Consider the following 25489-nt stretch of genomic DNA (forward strand, 5'->3'; position numbering starts at 1 on the left):
AGTCCAGAAAGGAGTTTCCATTGAACTGGAGAAAGAGAAACCCAGGTCCTTGGAGAGTTCCCTAGTACCCTGTCAGAAACAGCTACTGTGAGATGCAACTGGGCAGCAGCAAGCAGCCCCCAGTCCTGGGCCAATGCTTCTTTTAACCCTCTTCTTCCCTTTCTCTTGATAATACAACTTGGTTTGGTTAATTATACTTCCTTCTCATTGGTTCTTCAACCTTAAGACACCTAATCATTGGTAAATTCAACATGTAGATGCTGTTCTGATTGGCCAATCTGCTGCTAGGGTTTAGCAAGCATGGTGATGCTGCTTTTCCAGATTCAGTATCCTTTCTGGTCCTAGGCACAGGCCCATCATCCCTAATTCTGTCCTCCTTGAGCTTCATCCTATCCCCAAATAGTCCCTCCTCCTTCTGTGGTTGCATAGTAAACAAGTAATCAATCCAGGTGTTCCCTGGAGACCCAAAGGTTTTCATCTCTGGAGTGTTTGGCCTGCTAAAGCTTGATTTTTGTATGATACATGATGATAAAAGTAGTGAAATTGGCCTTTATACAATCCAGAATGCACATATCTCCAAAAGACAAAGTGCAAGATCATAGACCAATAGCTAGATCCATCTAAGAGGCACTGATACAGATAGATATAGCTATTTTTTGTACTTTTTTATTGGTGTATCGTAATAATACATAACAGTGGAATCTGTTGCTACAAATTTATACATGCACACAATATAACAATGGTTCCCCAAAATGTCCATGTCCTAATCCATGGAACCAGTAAATCTGTTACCTTATGTGGCAAGGACCTGGCAGATGTGGTTAAGGTCCAGGACCTGAATATGGAAAGGTTATCCTCTATTATCCCCGTAAGCCCAATCTAATCATATGAACCCTTATAAAGCAACGAAATTTTACTGTCTGTGTCAGCGAGAGATGTAACAATGAAAGCCTGGCTTTGAAGAAGGAAGAAGGGGGCCATGAGACAGGATGCCAGTAGATGCCTCAAAAAACTGGAAACAAACAAACTGGGCATAGTGGTGCACACCTGTAATCCCAGTGGCTCAAAAGGCTAAAGCAGGAAGATCACAAGTTCAAAGCCAGCCTAAGAAATTTAACCAGGCCCTAAGCAACTTAGTGAGACTCTGGTTCAAAATAAAAAATAAAAAGGGCTGGGGATGTGCTCAGTGGTTAAACACCTCTGAGTTCAATCCTCAGTACCAAAAAACAAACAAACAAAAAACTGGAAACAAATTTTCCCAAAGGGCCTCCAGAAAATAAAAAGCTCTTCCAATACCTTGGTTGGCCCAATGAGACCCATGTCAAATTCTGGATCTATCAAAATATAAGATAATAAATTTGCATCATTTTCAACTATTAAGTTTGTGTTGTTACAGAAGCAATAGGAAGTTACTATATCCTTCCCTTGGAGATTCATGGTGCACTTTGGCATTTTAAGGGGCCTAGAGAGCTGTTCTTTTAACTACACATTTCAGAAACAATTGAATATAAAACATTTATTCCCCTGTAATATCTCTTGGCATCTTAGAACATTATGTGGAAATAGCATTAACTGTTAGTCACATTTCAGTATGATTTAATTTCTATGTTTCATTATGGTGGCTAAGTGAGAGACACAGGACAGGTAAGTTTTGATGGGCCTGCATAGAGTTCCAAAGAGTTAAGACCTGAGTGGGGAAACTCACCCAACAGTGATAAATACAGAAGAGGTAGATGTGTACTATAGATATACTTTACAACAGAGCACCCTCTGCTCTTCTGTCTCCCTTTCTTACCTACTTCTGTTTCCCCCTAACACAATAATCAAGGGATTCATTCTGATTGTGATCTGTTGTACCATAGTTTATGAAACTTCTGACTAGGCTACAAGAAAGACTGAAATCGAAAGAACAAATGATACTCTTCCAAGATAGTTTAGAAGAAATGGTGCAAATTGAATTGTAGAGGTGACACCTTAGGGGAAGAAAACGTAATGCGAAAACAGTATTAATGTAAGGTTAAAAAAACCAAAATGAGCCATAGCACCATGAATTACAGAACTAGGCTGCAGCACCTGAGAGTTTGGCCAAATGCATTTACTCAAAGACACTTCCCAAACGCCAAAGAAATTCTGGTGCTTAAAGTATCCATCACTCGGTTCAGAGGTCCACCTTAGAGCTCGGATGCAGAGCTCACCTGCAACAATTTGTAGTGCCTGCTGCACCTGGGCGGCTGTGGATCTTGTAAACTACAACTCCCGTTGTGCACTGCGACCACGCGGGCTATATCCGGGATGAACTACAAGTCCCGTAATGCCTTGGGAGAGAGGCGCGAGCAGGGAAGAGTAGAGGGGCGTAGCCACGTTAGCCGCGTAGGACCGTTAAATTTGAAACTTGGCGGCTAGGAATGAGGACGTGAGGCGGTCGGTTTGTGAGGGAGTTCGGTGAATGCTTTTGTCCTGGAGTACCCCTGGTCCCTTGGGTAGCTCTAGGGGCAGGTTTCTGAAGGAAGCCCAGACGGTTGGCGGTCCTGAGGAAAGACCTAGAGCGAGAGCATGAGCCGGGAACGCCGGATGGCGGCGACGAAGGAGGGGGTAGCTCTTAGGTAGGTATGGGAGAAAAGCTGCTGGGAGCTGTTTCTGCGATATCCGAGGGTGCCTGGCAGGTGCAGCGGCTCGGCGTTGAGGACCCACGGAGCCGCCTCCCTGTTGGATTCAATGCAGCGGGTGGCGAAGCTGCGGTTCGAGCACACGTGAGAATCCTTTGGCGTCCAGCTTCAAAGCGAAGGAGTCTGTGCGGCCTCAGTCGGGTCCACACAGGAGCTTGCGATTTGTAGTGTCGTCTGTGTGTTTCAGTTTGGCCGTTCGCTAGCTGTTTGCCTCGGACACGTCTTAGATAGGGAAAATGCACATATTAATGCCACCTTACGGGTTCCTGGGAGGACTCAAAAGTATTTGTAAAGTAACTGCTTCCAGATAACTAATACTAGATGTTATCATTTTGCCAATAGCATAGAGATCTAAAAAGCCCTTGCCTGCACATTTATTGCTTTTCTTTTATAAGAAAATATACCAGTTCTAGGCTGGGATTAAGTATGCCTTTACCTTATGGAATTCACAATACCTGGATAAGCGCAAAGTCGAGAGTTCTTAACCGAAACAAATGTTTACTGACCACTTACTAGGCACTGCGTGCAACCAGTAAACAAAAGAAATAAAAATCCCAACCCTCAGGAAGCTTAAGTTCTGGGTAGGGATGATGGTGGGCAAGACAGACAAACAAGAGAAATTAAAAATTAGTTGGTGGGTAGTACTAAAATAAAATAAAATAAAAAGATAGGGAGTGTTATTTTTAAAAATAAGTTTGAACCAAGGCCGCCTCCTTGAAGGAAATTTCAAGAGCTAGTCATGCCTATATCTGGGTGAAGTACAAAGGCCCCAGAAGAGGGTTAGGGGAGGAAGCTGCCCTGTACAAAGCCAGTGTCATTGTAGCACAGTAAACCAGGATAGTAGAGAAGGAAATCAACCCCAAGAAGTGAAGATGCAGGCATTTTAAAGGCTTGGGTTTTGCTGTGATTGTAATAGAAAATCACTGGAAGGTTTTTTTTTTTTGTGGTTTTTTTTGTTTGTTTTTGCTATACTAGGGATTGAACCCAGGGGTGCTCTATCACCCAGCCCTTTTTATTTTTTAATTAGAAAAACAATTTGAGACAGATTTTTTGCTAAGTTGCTCAGGCTGGCCTGCAACTTGATTTCTGTCTAAGCCTCCCAGGTTGCTGGGATTACAGGTGTGCGTCACAGCACCAGGTTCCTTGGAAGGTTTTGAGCTTGGTTTTGACTTGGGTTTACATGGATCTCTTTAGCTGCAGTGTTGAATAGACTAAAGGCAGAAAAGGTGGAAGCAGGGAAACCAATTAAGACCTTATTGAAATAATCCTGGAAAGAGAAGAGGGTGATTTGAGCAAGACTGAAAACTGGAGATGTTAAGAATTTATTGATTGTTAAGAATTGATTTCTGCATGTATTTTGAAGGTAGAGACTACAGGATTTAATGATTGACAGCAGTGAGCAGGGCAACAAGGCTGGTACTAATTTTTGACTTAAGCAACTGGAAAAATGAAATTGCCATTTATTTGAGATGAAGGAAGACTAGGAGGAGCGGGTCTTGGAAAAAGCAGGAAGAGGGAGAGGACAGGCCTAGCTCAGTTTGGGACATTGAGGTAGAATAATCCACTTTTTTTTTTTTTTTTGGTAGTACTAGGGAATGAACTTGACTTTGTTTGTGCTAGGCAAGCTCTGCCACTGAGCCCACCCTGTTCCTTTCCCCCCCACCCTCAGGAGTGGGCATTGAACCCAAGGCTTCATTTATGCTAGGCAAGCACTGTACCACTGAGCTACATCACCAGCCCTTTTTTATTTTGAGACAGGGTCTTCCTAAGTTGCTCAGGCTGACTTCAAACTTGTGATCCTCCTGCCTCAGTCACCACTGGAATTACAGGCTAGTGCCATTGTGCCCATATAAACTTTATTCTTGCAATACTATCTACAGAACCCTTGCCAAGTTCCCTCTTCCATTAGGCCATATTACAGCCATAAACTTGGACACCAGGTGACAGGCTCAGAAGCTTAGAAGTGTAACACTATGACACTACTAATGTGCTAGCTCATCATATTCAACCCAAAGATAATGAATACTCACCTATCAGAAAACATTTATAATCTACTGCTATAATAAATCAGTGTTGGTTTCAGACTTAGTTTTGTTTCCTCCTCCTCAGTGAAGCCATGTCCCTGGAAGGAGATGAATGGGAGCTGAGTAAAGAAAATGTACAACCCTTAAGGCAGGGACGAATTATGTCCACTCTTCAGGAAGCTCTGGCACAGCAAGAATCTGCCTGTAACACAACACTTCAGCAGCAGAAATGGTATGTAAAATGCTTTGGGCTCAATCTGTCATTATTCATCCGTAACTGTGATACAGGTGTGGATCCATGAAGGATGTCATAAGGAGTGTTTTTAAAAATTTGGTGGTTGAAGAATCTGTTCCCCAATAACTTTCTTATTATACAATAGCTCTTGAAAGAGCTTCTCAAGAACTTATTAAGAACAAGGGGGCTCAGTGGTAGACCGCTGGCCTAGCAGGTGTGAGGCAATGGGTTTAATCCTCAGCACCACATAAAAATAAATAAATAAATAACGGGGGTGGGGTGCAGATAAGGGCTATAGGATTTCATTTGGTTGTGGATCACCCAAACTCTGTTATCAACAAGAATAAAATTTATATGGGGGCAATGATAAACATAAAGTAAGCAAAATGTTACAAGGTTTCCCATAAGTATTATATCATTCTGGACTCTTAAACAGAATTAATTCATTGATGGTAATCAAAGAGATTGCTTCCTTGGATTCTGAGTAATAATGACTCTACTTTTTTTTTTTTTTTTTGTAATATTGGGAATCCAACCCAAGAATGCCAATATGCTAGATAAATTTCCTACCAATGAGTTCAACCCCCAGCCAGAATCTCCTTTTTTTTGTACTGGGATTTTGAACCCAGGGAATGCTTTACTACTAAGCCACTTCCCCAACCATTTTTATTTTTTGTGACAGGGGATCACTAAGTTACTTTACTTAGGGTTTTTTCCTCAGTTTCCCAGGTGGGCCTTGAACTTGAGAGCCTCCTCAGTCTATAGATTCACTGGAATTACAGGTGTGCACTAGCACACATGGCTTGAATCTGCTCTTTTTTTTTTTTTTTAAGAGGAAGTGTCATTTATTTATTTATTTTTGGTATTGGGGATTGAACTCAGGGGTACTCAACCATGAGCCACATCCCCAGCCCTATTTTGTATTTAGAGACAGGATCTCATTGAGTTGCTTAGCGCCTCACCATTGCTGAGGCTGGCTTTGAACTCATGATTTTCCTGTCTCAGCCACCCGAGCTATTGGGATTACAAGTGTGTGCCACCGTGCCCAGCAAATCTGTTATCTTTTATGTGTAACTCATTAGAAAATTTCTCAAGAATGACAAACTCTGGAAAAATAAAAGCTAAAAAATACTCTTACATTACGCAAAAGACCTATGGGTTTTTCTTTTGTCTACTAATACATGCTTTGATAAATGTGCTTTTTTGTTTGGTTTTTAAAGTTAAACTAGAATATCTGTTTTTACCAGTTCTGCCAACTGGCAAATTAGAATTTTGGGTATAATGTAATGAGCATCCTTATTCATTTCTTTGGTCTTTTTTATTTGTTTGAGTTGGGGTTTTCCCTATTGCCTTGAACACATTCTCCTGCCTCATTGGCCCTGGTCACTGGGATTATAGGCCACGCATGTACCATCTTTCCTGCCTTTCATTGGATCTTTAAAAGCATTATGTTTTATGATTTTTGTTTCAGAAATGGTGGTATTTTATTCTTTATGTTCTTCCCTGGTTTCTGTGACATTATCCTAGTTTTTCCGCTTCTCTAATTACTCTCCCTTTTTTCTTGAAGACTTTCAACTGTTTCTCACATAAGTCTCTGTTGTTTGCCCTCTGTATCATTACATATTCATATCTTCTAAGATTGCTTAACTATCGACAATTCTTTCTTGTCTTCTAACTATCCTTTTGTCTGTCTATAACATAAACAGATGTTCCTTGACTTACGATGGTCTGACTTATGATTCTTCAACTCTATTATGGTGTGAAAACAATATGTGTTCAGTTGGAACCATACTTTGATATTTTCATGGGCTCTGTGTATGCAGTACAACTGTATTCCGATGCTGGGCAGCAATAGTGAGCTGCAGCTCCATGTCAATCACAACCTGTACTCTACAATGCATTGTGTTGCTAAACTATGATTCTTGGTAGATATTTTCAGCTCATGTTTATTGGGGTGTAACACTATTGTAAGTCAAGAATTATTGGTAATTAGATAAATGTTTCAGTTAATGTAGGAAGCACTCTCCTCTCATAAGTGACCTTCCTTTTTCTTCTCCATTTTGGTTAATAGTATCAAAACTCACATGAATGGTTCAACTCATTGCTCTCTCATCCTAATTTTATTTAGTTGGTCATTAGGGACTGGTGATTCTTTTAATTTGTATTTTTTGGGGCCTCCCGAATGCTAAGCTTGTGTTATGTGCTCTAACACTGAACCAGCAGCCCTGGAGTTTTTTTTTTTTTTTTTTTTTTTCTGGTATCAAGGATTGAACTCAGGGGTGCTTTAGCACTGAGCTACATCCCCAGATCTTTTTTATATTTAGAGACAGGGTCTTGCTGAGTTGCTTAGGACCTCACTAAGTTGCTGAGGACTGACTTTGAACTTTTTTTTTTTTGAAAAAGGAAAAAGAAGGTTTATTGCTTTGCTAGCAAAGGAGAAACACAGGGAACTCCTGTTCCAAAGGCTGTTACTTTTTTTTTTTTTTTTTTAAGAGAGAGAGAATTTTCTAATATTTATTTTTTAGTTTTCAATGGACACAACATCTTTATTTTTACATGATGCTGAGGATCGAACCCAGTGCCCCCGCATTCCAGGCAAGCGCTCTACTGCTTGAGCCACATCCCTAGCCCAGAACAGGTTTTTTGTTTGTTTGGTTTTGTTTTTTAATTTTTTATTCTAATTTGTTATATGACAGCAGAATGCATTATAATTCATATTACACATAAAGAGCACAATTTTTCAAATCTCTGGTTGCATACAAAGTATATTCACACCATTCATGTCTTCATACATGTACTTAGGATAATGATGTCCATCTCATTTCATGAACTCTTGATCCTCTTCTTGCCTCAGCCTCCCAAACCAAGCCACTGGGATTATAGGCTTGCACCACTGTGCCCAGCTGGAGATTTCTTTTTTTATGCGGTGCTTTTTTTGTGTGGTGGGATTGAACCGGGGCCTTGTACATATGAGGCAAGCACTCTACCAACTGAGCTATATAGCCCCAGCCCTGGAGATTTCTTTCTTTCTTTCTTTCTTTTTTTTAATATTTTTATTACTTGTTGATGACATTTTAAGATTTTATTTATTTATTTGTATGTGGTACTGAGAATCAAACCTAGTGCCTTACATATGCCAGGTAAGCGCTCTACCACTGAGCCACAATCCCAGCCCTCTGGAGATTTCTTTTAAGTATAATGTACATGCAGTGAAATGCTCAGATTTTTATTTATTTATTTATTTATTTGAATTGGGGATTAAACCCAGTGGCATGTACCATTGAGCTACATCCCTAGACAGTATTTGGTGTTATCAGTCTTTCATTTTAGCCATCATAGTGATATGTAGTATTTCACTATGGCTATACTTTGCATTTCCCTGGTGATTAGTGTTAGTGAGTCTGTTCACCATCTGTTCAGACATTTTGCCCAGTTTTTAAATTATTAATTTATGAGAGGGTCACTGGAGATTGAACCAAGGGGGGCTCCCCCACTGAGCTACATTTCCAGTCTTTTATATTTTTTATTTTGAATCAGTGTCTAAGTTGCAGAGGACTGCCTCAAACTTTCTTGCCTCAGCCTCCTGAGTAATGGAGTTCTTTATGTACTCTATATAAGTCCTTTATCAAATATGTGCTGCAGATGTTTTTTCCTAGTTCTAAATTTTCTGTTCATTTTTTAACCACAAAATCTTTAATTTTGATGAAGTTCAATTCGTGTTTTTTATGGGCTAGTGCTTTTTGTGTCCTGTTATATTTTTCTCCTTCAAAGTCATAATTATTAGCCTTATTTTATTTGTCTTAACTTTTATGTTTAATTGTATGATTCACGCTAAATTTATCCCTGTGTATGGTGTATGTTGAAGTAAAACGTTTTTATCCTGATATGGAAGCTGTCTGGTTGTTCTACCTCCATTTGTTAAAGTTTTTTTTCCCTTTCCTTATTGAATTGCTTTGGGGACCTTGTCAAAAATCATTTGACTGGGGCTGAGGTTGTGGCTCAGTGGTAGAGCTCTTTGCCTAGCATGTGTGAAGCACTGGGTTTAATCCTCAAATAAGTAAGTAAGTAAGTAAATAAATAAATAAATGTATTGTGTTCATTTACAACTAAAAAAATTTTAAAAATCATTTGAGGATTGAGGATATAGCTCAGTGATGGAGTACTTGCCTAGTTATGTACAAGTCCCTGAGTTCAATCCCCAGTACTTGGGGGAAAAAACACATTGACCACATATGTGTGGGTTGTTTCTGGACTCTTTTATGTTGCATTGATGTTGACTTTGTAACTTTTGACAAATATTATGTATGTATGTATGTATGTATGTATGTATTTATTTATTGCAGCACTGGGGATTGAACCCAGGGATGCTTTCCTACTGTGCTAATCAATAGAACCCCCCCCCCCCTTATTTATTTTGAGACTGTACTGTCTCACCAAGTTTTAGCCCAGGTAGGGCTCAAACTTGTGCTTCTCCTGCCTCAGTCTCCAAAATCATTGGGATTACAAGTGTAGCTTTTCCAAACAAATTTTAAAATTATCTTGTTAATTTCTAGTAAAGAGTCTGCTGAGATTTTGCTTAAATCCATAGATCAATTTGGGGAATTTCTGATTTGATTTTTTTGTGGTATTGATGATTGAACCCAGGGACTGCTGATTGAACTACTGAACTACTTATATCTCCAGCCCTTTTTAAAAATTTTTTTATTATATAGAGATAGGGTCTCACTAAATTGCCGAGACTGGTATGGAATTTACATTCCTTGTGCCTCAGCCTCCAGAGTCTCTGGGATTAAAAGTGTGTGTCACTGTGCCTGTCATCATCTTTGTTATTTCTATTCTTTCTGTTTAACAAACCCTCATATTCTAGTACAGTTATCTAGATCATGGAAGCGACACTTGTTAATTGTCTGTTATATATATTACACATGTTAACATGTTTTGCTTAAATTTCAGGGCATTTGAATCTGAAATTCGATTTTATGCTGGAAATGACCCTCTGGATGTTTGGGATAGGTGGGTGCTTTTATTTTTTAAAAAGGTGACAGAAATATTAGATGAAGTTCTTATGACTATATTTCTAAAATTGGGGTGTAAGGAATGGAAAGTGAATAGTCAGAATAGAAAGTGGTATGGGGGCACAGAGACCCAAAATAGTCATAGTGTGTCTTCCTGAGGGTTTTGTTTGTTTATTGGTGATGGGGATAGAACCCAGGACTTCACACATTAGACAAGTGCTCTACCACTGAGCTACCCTCCCAGTTCCCCTTAATATTGAAGAAATGTACAATTTAGGGTATGCAACTTTGAGCTATACCTTTCTGTCCCTATCCCCAGTATTTCCCAGAAGCATATATTAGGGATACTTGGGGAAATGTAGTCTTAGGATGTGCCTTTGAGGATCTCTCAAGAAACATACCTTCAACATTTTAGATATTTTTGCTTAAAAAAATCAAGAATTATTATTGGAGCCAGAACAAAAGTATACATTCAACTTGAAATATGTTCTTTTCAATGGGGCTGAGGCTGTAGTTCAGTTGCAGTGCACTTGCCTAGCACATGTGAGGCACTGGGTTCAATCCTTATCACCACATTAAAAAAATGAAACAAAATAAAGGCATGTTGTCCATCTACAACTATAATTTTTTTTTTTAAATGTTCTTTTCCTTTTCTTTCTATTCAGGTATATTAATTGGACAGAACAAAACTATCCTCAAGGTGGGAAGGAGAGTAACATGTCAACATTATTAGAAAGAGCTGTAGAAGCATTACAAGGAGAAAAACGTTATTATAGTGATCCTCGATTTCTCAATCTCTGGCTTAAATTGGTAAGTCTTTCTCAAGGCACTGAGTTTAAAATATTAAACCAAGAGGTTGTCTCTAGAGGTTTATAGTATACAAAAACAGTGGTAAAACATGAGCCACTTAGGAGACAGTAAACATTTAACAAATATCTGGTATGTGTTAAATTGGTTCCACTTAAAGATGGACTTAAATATAGCATAATGAGGTTTTGTACCCCTGATCACACCCGTCCCCTTTTTTAGCTGTAGATGGATTTAGCAACATCTATTTTTATTTATTTATTTATTTATGTGGTGCTGAGGATGGAACCCAGTGCTTCACATTTACTAGGCATGTGCTGTACTACTGAGCCACAACCACAGCCCTAATCACACAACCTTTTAAGACTGATCATAAAGTATGTAGATCTCTCAATGGATTTGAGTTATTTGCTTGTTTATTCTAAACAAAATTGGGTCATGCAGCTATACTGGAGAAGGATATGCAGGAAATACTTGAGAGTACAATTGTTTGGGGAAAAGCTTCCTGGGTGATTCTGGTATCCCTTTCTCTCCTTTATGAAAATCATTACCTTAAAAAAGTGATGTCTTTTGGATTGGGGTTGTGGCTCAGTGACAGAGCACTTGCCTCGCACATGTGAGGCAGTGAGTTCGATCCTCAGGACCACATAAAAATAAACAAAAATATTGTGTCCATGTAACTAAAAAAATATTTTAAAAAGTGATGTTTTAGTGTTGTGTTGGTTTTTAGACTTTCACCTTGTATATTGCTATGGCCAAAAATGTCCACTGACCACATTGTACCATCTCACTTGACATATATTTCTTTTATTTCTAGAATATTCTTGAGAGTTTGTTTCATGAAAACATTTTTCATAAGATAATGACAGTTTTTCTTAAATATTGATTTCTTTGCTTTTATCCTAAAAGAAATTAGGTAAAAGGAAGCAATAAATATTTAGAATGTTCACAGATATTGTAATAAAATATTGGAAACTGATAAAATTTCTGACTAAAATCTTTTTTTTTTCCTGTGTACTGACGATTGAACCTAAGGGTCTCTTACATGCTAGGCAAGTGCTTTACCTCTAAGCTATATCCTGAATCTTTTTTATTTTTTTATTTGTTATAAGGTCTTACTAAGTTGTCTAGGCTGGCCTTGAACTTGAATTCCTCATGTTTTAACCTGCTGAGTGGCTGGAATTACAAGCATGCTTCATGGCACCCAGCTTAAAATATCTCTCTTGAGGAGTATTATTTCAATTACCAAAATCACAAGTATAGGAAATTAAGTGAATCTTGAAGGCATAATATATCTTGATTTCTGCAGGACATTGACAAGTTGCCTGGTATGTACCACTAGGCCCAGCTTAAGCTTTATATAGTAACAGGTATCAGGGACTGTATCTTAACTGATAATACTCTGAATTATAACTTACACATATGAGGAAAAAAAAATCACTAATTTGGATAAATAAGGAAACCCCATTTACTGAATTACTGCAAAACTAAGCTATGTAATATTGTTTTTGTTTTTTTTTTTTCAGAGATATAAGGGGAACATTTCATTTATTCAACATTCTTATTAAACCCTGGACAGGGACTGAGTGGTTTTTTTTTTTGCCTTTGTGGAACCTGGTTTATTGGAGAAGACAGATTTTGAAACATACATTCTAAGTGTTACAAAAGGAAAAGAACTGAGTCTGTGGGAACACATATTAGTAGGACTTAATTTAGGTTAGATAATCCAGAAAAACTAGACATGAAAGCAGACTTCTTTGTAGCAAAGAATCAGAAATGGCAGTCTCTTTAATGAAAAACTCCTACATTAGAATGCTGAAATTCCTTTTTTCCCCCTGAGGTACTGGGGATCAAACCGAGGGCCTCACACGTATAAGGCAAGCACTTTACTAATGAGCTACATCCCCTCCCCTTTTAAACATTTTAAAAAATTTGAGAAAGGGTCTTGCTAAGTTGTACAGGCTGGCCTGGAACTGCCTCAGCTCCCGAGTAGCTGGGATTATATGTGTGTACCACCATGCCCAGCTCTTGGTCCTTTTATTTTGAGACAGTTTCTCACTAAGTTTCCCAGGGAGACCTCTAACTTAGAATTCTCCTGCCTTAGCCTCCTGAGTAGCTGAGTTTGTAGGTATGAACCACTACACCCAGCTTAAAATGCCATTTTTATATGAAATTAGGAACTGTCTTTAGTTTCTAATGTTGATAAGAATATGGTGAAATTAGTAAATTGTGACTTACTAAATTTTAGCATTTAAAATTTTAATAATCCTCTTAGAAACTTGTTACTTTACACATAGTTCTCGGAATTTATCCTAAGGGATTAAAGTCAAAAGTTACAGGTTGTATTTATGAAGATATTTTAGAATTATTTATAATTGGGCAAAAGTTGTTGAAATATCCAGTAATAGTGAATAATTAAATTATGGAGTGTCTTCTAAATGGAACCCTATGCATTCATTTAAAAATAATTTAGAAGAGGTGGACATGATGTCATATACTTATAATCCCAGCGATTTGGAGGCTGAGAGAAGAGGATCACAATTCAAGGCCAGTCTAAGCAACTTAGTGAGACCATGTCTCAAAATAAAAAATAAAAAGATCTGGGGAAGTGCATCAGTGGTAAAGCACCCCTGGCTTAGATCCCCAGTATCTAAAATAATAATAACAACAACAATAGAGAATAAACAACATCATGGGAAAATTAATGATGAAAGAATATTCTGCTATGTATACTTTTACTGCCTGGAGTAGAGTATAAAAGTAGAGGTATACGCTACTTTTATACCTCTACTTTTACTTGTTTATAATTGTTTTGGTATTGTGTACTAGACCCAGCTGCCCAGATAACCCTTCAGAACCAAAGGACTTCCTTCCCCAACTGCTGGTAGTGCTGTTGGCTGACTATTCACAGCTGTTAGCTCTCTTTTGGAATTTCCCCTAATGAAGAGCCCTGCCTCACCCCAGGTCATGCCCACTCACTGGGGCCTATAACCCTGGACTTCTCCATGTAAAGATACAAAGACTTGATCTCCCCATCCCAACTGGAGAAAACCCTGTAGAGCCATCCTAACTCCAGACTTAACTCCTCATGTGGTCAACCTGTCTGCTTTGTAGCCCAGTACCTTCTGTATCCTCGCTTCTTCCCAGATGTTGAGCCCAACCACATTACTCTGTAAGCATTCCTACATGCCAACCTCCATTTCAGTGTCTGCTTTTAGGAAATCTGGACTTGCAATAGCATTTCTATTCTTTTCTGGTAGTGTATGCTCAAACTATGACTTAAGAAACTATTTTGTGATTGCTTAGTGTACTGACAAATTGTGTCTGTATGACATCAGGCAAATAGACTATTCTGAATGTAAATTTGCTTTTGTAAATATTGTTTATGTTAAGTGATATTGAACTTATTGCCAAAAAAGTTCAGATTTAAAAAAAAAAAAAAAAAGAATGACTGGGCACAATGGTGCATGCCTGTAATTTAGTGGTTTGGGAGGATGATACAGGAGAATCATGAGTTCAAAGCCAGCCTCAGCAACTGTGAGGTGCTAAGCAACTCAGTGAGACCCTGTCTCTAAATAAAATACAAAATAGGGCTGGGGATATGGCTCAGTGGTCAAGTGTCTCTGAGTTCAATCCCCATCCCCCACAAAAAAAGAATGGTACAGTGTGAGTGGAATGATATAAGATTTTATTATGATCAAAACTATAAAATGATTATGTTAAAATGAGATATAAAAACGTTGGAGTTTTTGTTTTTCTTCTTTGCTACTAGAATTGTATCTGCTTGTACAAAGTTATTTTTTTTTCCTTTTGGTGGTACTAAATTTGAATCCAGGACTTCACTAGCAAGTGCTCCGCCACTGAGCTGCATCCCTAGACTTTGTTATTTTATTTTGAGATAGTCTAAGTTGCCCGTACTGGTCTGGAACTTGGTATCCTCATGCGTCAGCCTCTCAAGTAACTTGGATGATAGGTGTGGGCCACCTAACCTGACATAAAGTACCTTCTTGAATGCAGATTTGACCAAATCATTCATTCCTTTGCTTATAAGCTTTTGGTCTTTTTTTTTTTTTTTAATATTTATTTTTTAGTTGTAGTCGAACACAATACTTTTATTTTAATTTATTTATTTTTATGTGGTGCTGAGTATCAAACCCAGGGCCTCACACTTGCTAGGCAAGCACTCTCCCGCTGAGCCAAAACCCCAGCCCAGTCTTTCTTTTTTTTGTATTGGGGATTAAACCTAGATATGCTTTACCACTGAGCCATATTCCATGTCATTTTTATTTTTTAATATATATTTTTTATTTGTAGATGGACGCAATATCTTTATTTTATTTTTTAATTTTTATGTGGTGCTGAGAATCAAACTCAGTGCCCCATGTGTGCAAGGCAAGTGCTCTACCACTAAGCCAGCCCTCCTTTTAATTTTTTATTTTGAGACAGGGTCTCACTAAGTTGTTGAGGCTAGCTTTGAACTTGTGATCCTCCTGCCTTGGCTTCCCGAATCACCATGCCCAGCCTAAATATCACTGCTTCTTAAAGTCTTTCCTCCCCATTCCTTTTTCTTACAAATTAATTTCTTTCTTTTGTCTCTTTTGCGGCCTTCAAGTATGGTCCTTACCAAATTTATATTGTAGTAAATGTGTTGGCACGTAACAGGCATTTCATAAATGGAAGAAATTGGTTAACTGTTAACACTTTTAATTTGTTTCAGGGGCATTTATGCAATGAGCCTTTGGATGTGTATAGTTATTTGCACAACCAAGGGATTGGCATTTCGCTTGCTCAGTTCTACATTTCATGGGCTGAAGAATATGAAGCTAGAGAAAACTTTAAGAAAGCAGATGCAATATTCCAGGAAGGGATTCAACGGAAGGCTGAACCACTGGAAAGATTGCAGTCCCAACATAGGTAAAGTGCTTTTCTGCGGCTTGTCTTAACTCTTTTTTAAATTAAGAAATAAATGGTCTTTTTGCTTCTGAATGAAATGCTCCCTGATGTATTGGCAAGTTAAATTTACTTAGCTACTATTCATTTTTTTAGACATATTTTTCTTTGGTATATGGTTTTATGAGTTTTCACAAATGAATATACATTTAACTGTCACCACAATTAAGATATAGAATAGGGGCTGGGGTTGTGGCTCAGTGGTAGGGCGCTTGCCTCCATGTTCGAGACTCTGAGCTCAATCCTCAGCACCACATAAAAATAAATAAGTTAAATAAAAGTATTGTGTCCAACTACACTAAAAAATTTAAAAAAAAAATTTAAAAAAGGATATAGAATAGTTCCACACCCCCTAAGAGAATTCCCTGATGCTATTCCTTTGTAGTTGTTAATACCTAATTTTAATCTGAATCCTAACAAACACTTATCTATTCTCCAGTCCTATAGTTTTGCTGTTTCTAGAATGTCATATAAATGGAGTCATATAGTATATAGACTTTTGAGTCTCTCTTGTTTGATTTATAATAATGCTTTTGTGTTGTAAAGTTTCCTTATATATTCTAAATGCAAACCTTTTGTCAGATATGTTTTGATTTATAAATATTTTCTTCCAGCTGTAGTCTTGTCTGTTTATTCTTTAACTCTTAAAGAATAAAGTATGTAATTTCTTTTCTTTTTTTTTTTTTTTGTAGTGGGGATCGAACCCAGGAGCACTTAACCACTGACCCACAAACCCAGCCCCTTTTATATTTTATTTAGAGACAGCATCTCCCTAAATTGCTTAGGGCCTCTCTAAGTTGCTGAGACTGGCTTTGAACTCAGTCCTCCTGCCTCAGTCCTCCTGAACCACAGAGATTATAGGTGTATGCCACCATGTCTGGAGTTTTAGATTCACCTTTCTGGAATTTTTATTAGGATTGCACATAAACATATTTTTTTTCACTTTATTTAGGTATGATTTCTTTTAGTGAACTTTAGAAGATATTTTTTTTTCTAATCTTTAAAGAATTGGTCTATTTCATCTAAGTTCTCGAGTTTGTGGGCACAGAGTTGTTTATAATATTACTTTATTATCCTTTAAATGTCTACCAGGTGATGTAATATTCTCTTTCTTTTTTTTTTTTTTATTGGTTGTTCAAAACAATATTCTCTTTCATTCCTGATAGTGGTAATTTGTATTGTCTCTTTTTTCTCACTCCAATAGAAGTTTATCAATTTTATTGATTGTGTCTCAGAACTTGCTTCTGGGATCACTGTATTTCTCATTCTGATTTTCTGTTCTTTTCTTTCTTCTTGCTTGGTACAACTATTTCTTCTTTTTCTATTTTCAGGTAAAAGCTTAGATCATTGATTCTAATCCTTTTTTTCTCATAAAAGCCTTTAATGCTCTAAATTTCCCTCAGCTGCATCTCATGAGTTTTAATATGTCATGTTTTCATTTTCACTCAGAAGATTTTCTAATTTCTTTTGTGTCTCCTTTTTGACTTATGGTTTATTTAGAAATGTTATTTAATTAGGAAATGTTTTGGGGGTTTTCAGATAGCTCCCTGTTATTGATTTCTAGTTTAATTCCATTGTGATCAGAGAACATAATTTGTATGATTTTAATTCTTTGTTATGGTTTATTTCATCATCTAGGATATGGTCTATCTTGGTGAATGTTCCATATACTTTCAAAAAAATGTTTATTTTGTTAATGTTATTTAAGTCAAGTTGATTGGTGATCTGATCTGACCTTTTGTATCTTTGCTGATTTTTCTCTTTACTTGTTCTAACAATTACAGGGAGGAGTTTTTATTGTTGTTGGGTTTTTTTTTTTTTTTTTGGTACTAGGGATTGAACCCCTGGGCGCTTTACCACTGAGCCACATCCCCAGCCCTTTTTACTTTTTGAGACCTGGTCTCGCTAAATTGCTTAGAATCTTACTAAATTGCTGACACTGGCCTGGAACTTGTGATCCTCCTGCCTGAGCCTCCCAATCCCTGTGATGACCAGCATGCTCCTGGCCTGGGAGGACTTTTAAAGTCTCTTTAATTGTGATTTTTGCCTTTTTCTTCTTTCAGTCCTATTAACTGCTTAATATAATGTGAAGTTATATTGTTAAGTACATACACATTTAGAATTGGCCCTTTTTCCATTATATAATGACGCCTTTATCCCTGATTGTACTCCTTTATTCTGAAGTCTACTTGGTCTGGTATTTATTACAGCCATTCCAAAGCTGGGTGTAACTCGTGGTATTATGCTTAGTTGTATAAGGCCATGGACTCAAATCTCCAAAACCAAAATAAAAAACAAAGCCATTCCACCTTTCTTTTTGTTTGCATGATCTATATTTTTTCATTCTAGTTTTTTGAAAGCTTTAGAGTTGTGCAGCCAACACCGTGATTAGATTTTTAGAACTTTTCTCTGTGTGGCCGGGGGTGCTAGGGCTCAAACCCAGGGCCTTCCTCTTGCTTGGCAATGTTCTACCACTGAGCTATAACCCTCAGCCCTAGAATATTCTTAATACCCAATCCTTAATAGTCATTCCCCATTCCTAGTTTCCTAAGTTCCAGATAACTGCTAATCTGCTCTTTGTCTATGGATTTGTCTATTCCAGACATTTCACATAAATGGAATCCTGTAATACATAGTCTTTAGCAACGGGCTTCTTTTATTTAGCGTATTTTCAAGGATCGTCATAGATTAACATAGTTGTGGCATGTATTAATTAATTTCTTTTGATTTCTGAGTGATATTTTATTTTATGGATGTACTACATTTTGTGTATCCATTAGTGGGCATTTGGGTTGTTTCTACTTTTCGGATATTATGAAATAATGCTTCTATGAATATTTGTGCCACAGGTTTTTAAATGGCTTTCCTTTTATTTGTATCTTTATGTTTTAAATGAGTTTCTTCTGTAGAGCAAATAGTTGAGTCTTGTTTTTTCCTTATCTCAAAATATGTCTCTTTTTTTGGTATGTTTAGACCATTTAATAGAATTATGAATAGTATTGGATTTAGGTCTACCATTTTCTTATTCATTTTGTTGTTTGTTTCCTCTATAGATTGTTTCCTACTTCTTTGGGATTATTTGAATATTAGTATTTAATTTTAATTTACTTTATTGACCTTTTGTCTGTTACTACTATTTATTTATTTATTTTGGTACTGGGGATAGAACCATGGAGCCACATATTTTTATTTTTAATTTAAAGAAAATTATCTATTTTTTTATGTACCAGGGATTGAACTCAGGGATGCTTAACAACTGAGCCACCCCTAACCCTTTTTATGTTTTATTTTGAAAAGGTCTTGCTAAGTTGCTTAGGGTCTTGCTTAGTTGCTGAGGCTGGTTTGAACTTGCAATCTTCTTGCCTCAGTCTCTGAAACTACTGGGATGCATCACTGTCCCTGGCTCGGCCATTATTTAAAAAAAATACTTTTCTTCTTTTTCTTTTTGAATTTCTGTTACAAAAATTTTGATTTTACACACACACCACCCCATCAATACTGGGGATTCAATCAAGGGCTTCATGCATGCTAGGCAATAGCTCTACCACTAAGCTACATTCCATCCCCTTGCCAGGCAATTGCTCTGTCACTGAACTACACCACCAGCCCTTTTTATATTTTTAAAAGTTTTGAGACACAGGGTTTCACTAAATTATCTGGGATGCCCTCCAACTTGCAATCCTCTTGCCTCTTTTGAGTACCAGTCTTTTTATTACCTTTGTTTTAATTTTTGCAATATTGGGGATTGAATCCAGGGTGCTCTACAACTGAGTTATATCCCCAGCCTGACACAGGACCTCACTAAATTGCCAAAGTTTGCCTCAAACTTGTGATCTTCTCAGCCTCTTGAGTAGTTGGAATTACTGTCATGTGCCACCACATCCTGTTCTTTTATAGTTTCTGTTTTAAAAATTTTGTGTTTTCATTTATTTCAAATGTTCAACCTTTATCTCATGGAGCATAGCTGTAATAGCTTCTTTAAAATTTCTGAAAACACCAACATGTGGGTCATCTCCATGTTGGTTATTATTTGTCTTTTCCTTTGAGAACTGGCGACAATTTCCTGGTTCTTCATGTGTCAAATAATTATGGATTGTGTCTGATACTGTGTTATGAGACTGAGTCCTGTTGATTGATATTCTCTGGAGAATTTTTGGTTTTGTCTTAGTAGAAAACCAAACTTCAGGTTTCAAAAGTTCTTTCTCACTTTATGTCAGTGGTGGTTGAGATGTCAGTTCAGTTTTCAAGACCTTTGTTAGGGTGTTTTAGTTCTATCCCATGTCCTGCTCAGGGGTTTCTGTAATGCTCAGGGACTGGTATGAGACTTGGGTAGTGGTTTATATTATAGTTCGGTTCTCAGAGCATTTTCTGTGCATACATAGTGTGAGCCCAGGGCTTGTACCAATTCGTGTACTGAGTTAGGAAATCCCCTTCTTTTGCTTATTCCTCTTCAGTATTTTTCCTCTGCTTTTTGGTCCTCAGACTCCCTTTTTCTCACTCTTCTACCTAGAAAAATGGTGTTTTTCCTAGGAGTTTTAGATTACTACACCATCATTGCGACAGTTCTAAACCATAAGAGAAAACGGAAGAAAACAACAAAACAGGAAAAAACCCTGCTTAAATTATTTAAGTTTTTAACTCCTCTCTACAATCTACTTGCTTTTGTTTACTTTTTAGAATCCTCAGTTAGTTGCTCTTTTTCTGTGTTGTCTAGAGTTTTCATCCTAATCAGTGTGAAAGAGAGAGGCTATAGTGACCTTATTTCATCCCAGTCAGCACTTGCAAGTTCTTCTTTATATTTGTTCGTTTACCTTTCTGATAATACTTAAGTGGCAACAGCACAGGATATTTATTTTTCAAACTTCTACCAGCTTTAATAAAGTAAATTTTAAAAATTGTTATAATAGGGCTGGGAATATAGCTCAGTTGGTAGAGTGCTTGCCTCACATGCACAAGGCCCTGGATTCAATCCCCAGCACCACAAAAAAACAAAGTTATAATAAAAATTTGTTGGGAAACTTTATGACTTTTATTGTCTTAGTCACCCTATTCTGATCCTGATCAACCTATGATAATGATTTTCAGAGTATTTTTAATTGGTCAAACTTAGAATTTTTATTTTTTTTTTTTAATTAATTTTCACAATACTGGGGACTGAACCCAGGTCCTTGCACATACTAGGCAAGTACTCTACTGAACTATATTCCTCAACTATATTCCTACCTCTTTTTATGTTAAGACAGGATTTTGCTAAGTTGCCTGGCCTGGCCCTTTTAATCCTCTTGAGCAGCTGAAATTACAAGTGATTGCCACCACACCTGGATCAAACATGGACTTTTTTGTGGGTTCCCCCCCCCCCATACCAGGGACACTTAACTGGACCACATTCCCAGCCCTTTTTTGTATTTTATTTATATATGTAGTTCTCGATGAGTTGCTTAGGGCCTTGCTAAGTTGCTGAGGCTGGCTTTGAACTCTTGATCCTCCTGCTTCAGCCTCCCAAGTCACTAGGATTTCAAACATGGATTTTTAAAGGACCTAAATCATTCTAGCCAAGTGATCCTTTGATCTCAAGGGAGTTCTCTTTATTCCTAAGAGTTTGGAATAGATTTTTAAAAAATCTTCTTTTGATTCTATGATAGTGGAGTATTTTTCTTGATTTGGGAAAGAATAGGCGTAGTTTATCTTGTAGCTAAGCTGATAATTAAAGATTCCATGTGAAATTTTTCTGTTTTTCTCCTAGCTCCAAGCCAGAACAGAGGACTCCAAACTCCAGGAATTTGTTTGGAGTATTTCTATATTTCTTACCCCATATTCTGTTCTTTTCCTTTGTTTGTTTTAGCAAATTAGAAATCTTGAGTCTAGTGGATAGTGGTTACATCTATTAAAAGATAATTTCTCTTACTTTAGGCAATTCCAAGCTCGAGTATCACGACAAACTCTTTTAGCACTTGAGAAAGAAGAGGAGGAGGAAGTTTTGGGACCTTCAGTACCACAACGAAGTACACTAGCTGAACTCAAAAGCAAAGGGAAAAAGACAGCAAGAGCTCCAATCAACCGTGTAGGAGGTGCTCTCAAGGGTAAGTTTGTTAAATGTTATTTTGGAAAACCTTTAGTCTCTTGTGGTAGGTAAATTAAGTAAGAAGATAATGCATAATTATATACATGCACACTGTCCTAGTTTTTCTGAGTACGAGGTAGCAAATATAAGGAAGTCAAAGGAGAGCTAATATTATAATGTTCAATAAAATAAACAGAAGCATTTTTGTGTATCAGTTTAGTCCTGATATTTAAGGAGCATCATTTTCTGAGTAAGAGTTATTAGTTGAAAAAAGTAGTAATATAGCAAATGTTGTCAAAGTAAAGCTTACGTGCACCGAAACTTCAGAGAATGATATTTACATCATTAAGAATCCTTTCTTTTTAGACTTTTAGGCCAAAATTGAATACTTTTTATATACCCAAGATGATCAAGTTTTTTTTTTTTCCTTTTTAATCAACAATGACTTTTTTAGAGCAGTTTTAAAAGTCACAGCAAAATTGACCAGAAAGTACTGAAAGTAAGCTTTCATAAACCAAATTTAAAATAGTTAAACATGTAGGCCAGACTATTATTTGGTCCTTAATCCCATTCCTGATATCAATTTATTAATAATCAGGATGTTGGTCAGAGACCCTAGAATTAAGATATAGAGCGTGTGTAGTGCCAAAATATATTTCGTCAGATTATGGTGAAATATAATGTGCCAATAAAAAAATATTGGGGGGCGATGATCATGGTGAAGCTTAAAGTAATAACTAGTCTTACAATAGCAATCTCAAATAAATGAGCTGCATTTGTGTCCTCTAGTAAATCTTGGCGGATTATTACTGAGAGAAAATGGAGAGCTAAAAAATGAAGAATTGGAATAGTTTTCTTTTGGAGTACCAGGAATAGTTTTTGAAAACTAGACAGTATTAAAATGATGCTTCAGGAAAATGTAGAATTTCTTTTTTTTTTTGTTTTGTACTATAAATAAAAGATTAGAAGTTATAGGAAGGAGGGGAAAATAGGGCAATGATAAGTAACAAAAACAGAGTGGATAAAACTGTTACTAATTTAATTTATTAAGGTTTTTTAAAATAATTGATTTTTTTAGCCAGACATGGTGGCGAACACCTGTAATACCACCTACCTGGGAGTCTGAGACAGGAGGATTGCAAGTTCAGATCTAGCCTTAGCAACTTAGCAAAGGCTTCCAGCAGCAACTCAGACCCTGTCTCAAAACATAAAAAGGATTGGGGATATGGCTCAGTTTCTAAGCACCCCTGGGTTCAGTCACCCCTGGGATAGAACCCAGGGGTACTTTATTACTGTGATACAGTAATCCTAGCCCTTTTTTAAAGTTTTATTTTGAGATAGGGTCTTGCTAAGTTTCCCAGGTTGGCCTTGAATTTACAATACCTCCTGACTCAGCCTCCAAAATTGCTGGGATAATAGACTTATGTCACTGTACCTGGCTAAAATAATTACTTTTTTAAAAAATCTTCTTTTGATTCTATGATAATAGAGTATTTTCCTTGATTTGGGAAATAGGTATACCTTATCTTGTAGCTAAGCTGATATTTAAAGATTCCTTGTGAAGTTTTTCTATTTTTCACCTAGCTCCAAGCCAGAACAGAGGATTCCAAACTCCAGTTCCTCAGCAGATGCAAAATAATTGTAGAATTACTGTTTTTGATGAAAATGCTGATCAGGCTTCTAGAGCAGAGTTGTTTAAGCCCATGATCCAGCCATGGATGGCACCACCTATCCCCAGAGCTAAAGAGAATGAACTACATGCAGGCCCTTGGAACACAGACAGGCCCTTGGAATACAGGGTAAGGACTCATAGATCAAATGTATATGCTAACATAACATAGACTTCAGGTTTAGAATAGAGGAGTATTTTTAGCATCTCTTAATTCCTCTTGAATATTTAAGTAGAATCTGCATAATTTTTTGGCAGAATGTACAAAGTATGGTAATTTTAGTGTTTTTTTTTTTTTTTTTAATCTCCAGCCTCATGGCAGTATAGCTTCTGTGACAACTGTACCCCCTGTTGTTCCCAGTTTTACTCCATATGTGGAAGAGACTGCACAACAGCCAGTTATGTGAGTTTGGTTTCCAGATACTTTGAAGTGGAATGATTAAGGGTGGGCAGAGACACCTATCCTAGTTCAAATCCTCAGCATTTTCTTTGTGAAAATGAAAATAGTCAGACAAAGTTTTGTGTATACCTTTTGTTTATACTACCTTGAATATATTAGGGCTAAAAAACTCTTAGTAATATTTTTATTAGGGTATAAACATCAGGTTGGTTTATGTTTACATTATTATAATGAGGGTAATCACTGTTATTTTAGTGAGATATTATTTGTTATTGATTGTAATTGGGAATTGTGGTAATTGTACTTTTTATCCTGCTTTTTCCTTCTGCATATATTTTTTTTCCCCTTCTTCCTAACCCTTAGCATTTCTTTTGTAAGAAGAAACATGATAGGTGATGGATATAATCAAGTCAGTCTAAGATCTAGTCCAATACTTAGCATTGCTGAATCCTAATGCTAGGTTCAATTCTGTGTAAAAGGTTCCTTATAACTAATTTATAATTGCCATTTCATACTAGGTACCGTAGAAATGCAGAAATAAGTTTTGACCCATATTCTACCTAATGAAGAGTCATGATACAGGAAACTTTTTAAGAAATTCATGTGAGCCTTTATAGAAATTGATGACATACATTTTTGGATGTTTAATTTTTCTAATGTTTCAAGTTACTTTGTAGAAACATGAATTATGTCAAAGTTAATAATGGTATAGAAAATGTTAAACTTTATTTAAATTCTTTTTCTTTGGTGTCTTATTGGACCTAACTACATGACTTTTCTTTTTTTCACTAGGGTGTGTGTGTGTGTGGTGCTGAGGATCACACTCAGGTTCTTGTGCATACTAGTCAACCATTTTGCCACTGAGCTGCATCAGCCCCCCCTTTTTTTTTAATAATTTTTTTTTTTTAGTTGTAGATGGACACAATACCTTTTTTATTTATTTATTTTTACGTGGTGCTGGGGATCAAACTCAGTGCCTCATGCATGCTAGGCAAGCGCCCTATCACTGAGCCACAGCCCCTTTTTTTGAAATATATTTTGAGATAGGTTCTTGCACCAGATTAGCCTGAATTTTTGATCCTCCTGCCTCAGCCTCCCAAGTAGCTGGGATTACAGATGTATACCATCATGCCCATTTATCTTTAAATAAGTAAGTGTGTGTGTGTGTGTGTGTGTGTGGTGTGTGTGTGTGTGTGAGAGAGAGAGAGAGAGAGAGAGAGAGAGAGAGAGAGACTCTGAGGATTAAATTCAGGGGCAGTTAACCACTGAGCCACATCCCCAGGCGTTTTGAAACAGGGTTTTGCTGAGTTACTGAGGGTCTCCCTAAGTTGCTAAGGCTGACCTGACCTCTTGCAATCCTCCTGCCTCAACCTCCCAAGACTCTATAATTACAGGCCTGAACCACCATGCCCAACTAATTTTAATTCTCCTGCATTCAAATTTAGCAATCTTCTTTTTTGAGTTCTGAGTCCTCATCATTCTTTGCCGGGATTTCTGCAACTTAACTATCTCAGTTAGCTTTCTAACACTATACCATACATGGAGACAATCAGTTTATAAAAAGAAAAGGTTTATTTTGGCTCACAGTTTTGCAAGTTTCTGCCCATAACTGATAGGCCCTGGTGCTTTGGGCCTGTTGCAAGTCAGCACATTATGGTGTAA

At 37.1% G+C, this 25489-nt stretch overlaps 1 protein-coding gene across 1 annotated transcript in view; it reads left to right on the plus strand.

Annotated features, from left to right (window-relative positions):
• Positions 1-2413: 2413 nt before the first annotated feature.
• The window catches only part of Bub1b (BUB1 mitotic checkpoint serine/threonine kinase B), a 54435-nt gene continuing 31359 nt past the window's right edge, over positions 2414-25489 (plus strand). Inside the window, exons 1-8 of the mRNA XM_076849386.1 lie at positions 2414-2603; positions 4776-4922; positions 9879-9938; positions 10606-10750; positions 15465-15661; positions 21608-21777; positions 23343-23557; positions 23739-23830. Of these exons, the coding sequence (XP_076705501.1) occupies positions 2554-2603; positions 4776-4922; positions 9879-9938; positions 10606-10750; positions 15465-15661; positions 21608-21777; positions 23343-23557; positions 23739-23830 (1076 nt within the window). The 5' untranslated portion in view covers positions 2414-2553. The remainder of the gene's footprint in view (positions 2604-4775; positions 4923-9878; positions 9939-10605; positions 10751-15464; positions 15662-21607; positions 21778-23342; positions 23558-23738; positions 23831-25489) is intronic.

Source organism: Callospermophilus lateralis, chromosome 3 (genome assembly GCF_048772815.1).
Source record: "Callospermophilus lateralis isolate mCalLat2 chromosome 3, mCalLat2.hap1, whole genome shotgun sequence".
NCBI lineage: Eukaryota > Metazoa > Chordata > Mammalia > Rodentia > Sciuridae > Callospermophilus > Callospermophilus lateralis.